This window comes from Mastomys coucha, unplaced genomic scaffold, assembly GCF_008632895.1.
Source record: "Mastomys coucha isolate ucsf_1 unplaced genomic scaffold, UCSF_Mcou_1 pScaffold5, whole genome shotgun sequence".
In the NCBI taxonomy this organism is placed as follows: domain Eukaryota; kingdom Metazoa; phylum Chordata; class Mammalia; order Rodentia; family Muridae; genus Mastomys; species Mastomys coucha.
Window position 1 is genome coordinate 71843154 of NW_022196911.1, and position 3502 is coordinate 71846655.

The 3502-nt window shown below is 42.2% G+C and overlaps 1 protein-coding gene and 2 pseudogenes across 1 annotated transcript in view; 2 read left to right on the plus strand and 1 right to left on the minus strand.

The window, feature by feature from the left end:
* LOC116078700 (transmembrane protein 35A) overlaps window positions 1-1128 on the plus strand; it is a 6553-nt gene extending 5425 nt beyond the window's left edge. Inside the window, exon 3 of the mRNA XM_031354043.1 lies at window positions 1105-1128. Within this exon, the coding sequence (XP_031209903.1) occupies window positions 1105-1128 (24 nt within the window). The remainder of the gene's footprint in view (window positions 1-1104) is intronic.
* Window positions 1129-1333: 205 nt separating this feature from the next.
* On the minus strand, window positions 1334-1796 carry LOC116077223 (annotated as a pseudogene).
* The window catches only part of LOC116077222, a 9480-nt pseudogene continuing 7541 nt past the window's right edge, over window positions 1564-3502 (plus strand).

A 3502-nucleotide genomic window follows, 5' to 3' on the forward strand; every position in this document is an offset into this window, starting at 1 on the left:
GAGGATCTGATCTTGAACTAATCCTGCACAAGTATCCTTCCCTTTATAAACTGATTCCAGTGAAGAACTGTCCATAAAGAGAGTTGTTTCCTGGTGGAAAAACAAATGACCTAGCTTGACCCTTCAAGCGATGCAGTAGGAGGGGTCGCCTTGAGCAATGTAGTAGGGGGGATTTGACTTTGTCTGAGCCCAAGCTACTGAGCTCTTTAATAATCTTTTTTTTTTTTTGTAACCTTTTACTAGACACCATCAACTTTTGTTTTAAGCACAAAGCTGTCCCATTTTACCATTCTCAGTAGCCACCCAGGATCTGAAGCTTCCCCACTGTTTCCACTGAGGGACCAGGGATTGGTCCTGGTACAAGTTTCAATCTCCAGCTCTAGTGGTTTTCTGAAACCTACAATTGGATGGAGAAGCCAGTGTTTATCTATAGGAAGAGTTCTCTACTTCTATTGATTCCCCTCCAAATTTTGCTAAAGTTAAGGAAGTCCAAAACACTCCCTAGAAAGGTCTACTTTACACCTCTTCAGCATTCCAGAGGGTGCAGTTTAGCTGGGGGAAGGATATTTGATGTGGGTTAGTTGGGTTGAACAGTATGGAAATTTGCTTTTGTAGTTATATACTGATGTTTCTCTTTGTTAAAATGTGCTTTGATGGTTTTAATATTGTTGTGATGGGGAAGGGGGTGGGTTTGTGTGTGGGGAGAGTGCTTACTGTATTTCTTCAGTGCCATTGTTCTTGGTCATTGATACTTGTCTTCTTTCACTCATTCTTTCAAAATAAAGATTTTTGAAATTTGGGGAAAAAATATTAAATGCAAGTTCAACTTAGGGGGTTTGTTAAAAAAAAAAGTAGGCTGTATTAAAAGAACACAGGTAGACTCTAGGTTTAAAAACTGCATTGTGACGGATGGCTCAGTAGGAAAGGCACATGCCACCAAGCCCAGCGACCTGAGTATGATCCCTGACACCCACATGGTATAAGGAAAGAACCAAATACCTCAACTTCCCTCCACCTTACTCTTATATTTCTTCAGAGACAGACTGCACACAGTTCCCTAATGACTTGCTAATCTACTGCATGGAGTCTTGATATGCAATTCAGGGAGCTCAAATTGCCATCTTTTGACCTAAATGTGCATGTGCATGCATTCATGCATTACATGCACGCTCACTCGAATACGTGTGTGCACGCGCACACACACACAAGAAAGGAAGAAAGAAAGAAAGAGAGAAAGAAAAAAAGAAAGAAAGAAGGAAGGAAGGAATATAATTTTAAAAGGTTTTTTTTTTTTGGCAGTTTTTGTGATTTTTATTTAAACACAAAACTTGCACAGAAGACATCTATTCATTTTCTTCACTGCGTAGCCTGGCGTTGGGATTGGTAACTCTGATGGCCAGCTGTGCTGCTTTTTCTACGATGGCTTTTCGGTTCTTAGAGGACACATTGTGAGCAATCTCAGCACAGTAAGATTTGTTACACATCAGCAGCACTTCCGGCTCCTTGACATTGTGGACCAGGAACTTCCGGAAGCCGCTAGGCAGCATGTGCTTGGTTTTCTTGTTGCTCCCGTAACCAATGTTGGGCATCAGGATCTGGCCCTTGAATCTTCTCCACACCCTGTTGTCAATGCCCCTGGGTTTCTGCCAGTTTCGCTTAATTTTCACATATCGATCTGACTGGTGCCTGATGAACTTCTTGGTCCTCTTTTTGACGATCTTGGGCTTCACCAGAGGTCGGAGGGCAGCCATGATGCCGCAAAACAGATGGCAGCCACCTCGTAGGCAGCGCCGAGGAAGAAGCAAAAGGTTTATTTATTATAGATAAGTAAGTACACTGTAGCTGTCTTCAGAGGCACCAGAAGGGGACATCAGATCTCATTACGGGTGTTTGTGAGTCACCATGTGGTTGTTGGGATTATGAACTCAGGACCTTCAGAAGAGTAGTCCCTGCTCTTACCCGCTGAGCCATCTCGCCAGCCCTAAAAGTTTTTTTTAAAAAATGCATTAGGAGCCGGGTGGTGGTGGTGCATGCCTTTAACCCCAGCACTTGGGAGGCAGAGGCAGGCAGATTTCTGAGTTCGAAACCAGCCTGGTCTACAGAGTGAGTTCCAGGACAGCCGGCTACACAGAGAAACCCTGTCTCGAAAAACCGAAAAGAAAAAAAAAATGCCTTAGGATAAGTAACAATAGGCCAAGCTGTTTATAATAAGCAAAACAGGAAATACCTTTGGCTGGAGGAAAACAGATATGTTTTTAAGATAAATATAGTGTGGATGTTTATAGAGAAGGATAATTTGCCTATGAAATGAGCATGTGATAGTCTCACAAATGAGCTGGGCTTTTAAAAATAATTTTCTGTTATTCTGTGGCATGGGTGTATATAGATGATACAAAGTATTATAGGGACCTTAATAACATGACATCTCACACATAAGGTACAGTTCAATCTCTGATACTTTGAAGTAAAGGAGCTGGGAGTGTGGCTCAGTTGTGATGTGCTGTTTACCGTGCACAAAGCCCTGGGTTTGATCCCTAGCGTGGCATACCCTGGGTGTCCCAGTATTTGTGAGGTGGAAGCAGGGGGATTAGAGGTTGAAGGTCATCTTCACATTCAATTTAATTCATTCAATTTAACACATTCAATTTAAGGTCAGTCTTGGATACATAAGATAATAAATGAAGCATAACTAAATCTTGGAGAACATACCCTTTGACGGGTGACTGGAAGCTAGGTGTGGCTGACCTGTAACCTCAGTCAATACTTGGAAGGTTCAGGCAGGAAGATGGCAATTTGAGCTTCATCTAAACTACATAGTAAGACCCCCATTTCAAAAGAAACAGAAATAAGGACTAAAGAGATGGCTCAGTGGTTAAGAGCACTGGCTGCTGGTCCAGAGGATTCAAATTCAATTCCCAGCAACCATATGGCAGCTCAAAACTGTCTGCACCTCCAAGATCTGACACCCTCACACAAACTTACATGCAGGCAAAATACCAATGCACATAAAAAATAAAAATAAATACATTTTAAAAAGAAACTAATAAATAAAGGGAGGTGTTCTAGATGGCTTCGAGGGAACCATGTGTGGTCCATCTCTAAGGAAACATAAAGAGTAAGGTGAAAAGAAAAGAAGAAGAAAAAAAAAAAACACAGGGTCGGGTGTGGTGGCGCACACCTTTAATCCCAGCACTTGGGAGGCAGAGGTAGGCGGATTTCTGAGTTCGAGGTCAGCCTGGTCTACAGAGTGAGCTCCAGGACAGCCAGGGCTATACAGAAAACCCTGTCTCGAAAAACAAAAAACAAAAACCAAAAACTAAAAAAACAGGAACTCCTATAGTCTTTCTTGCTGTGCCAAGAGAAACTGGCCACCACACTCAGTTTTTTTCCTACCATCTTAGAGTAGAAGAATATGTTTAGCAAGGGCAGTAGCCCACACCTTTAATCCCAGCATTCAAGGAGAAGAAGCAGGTAGGTTTCTGAGTTGTAATTAGCTTGGTCT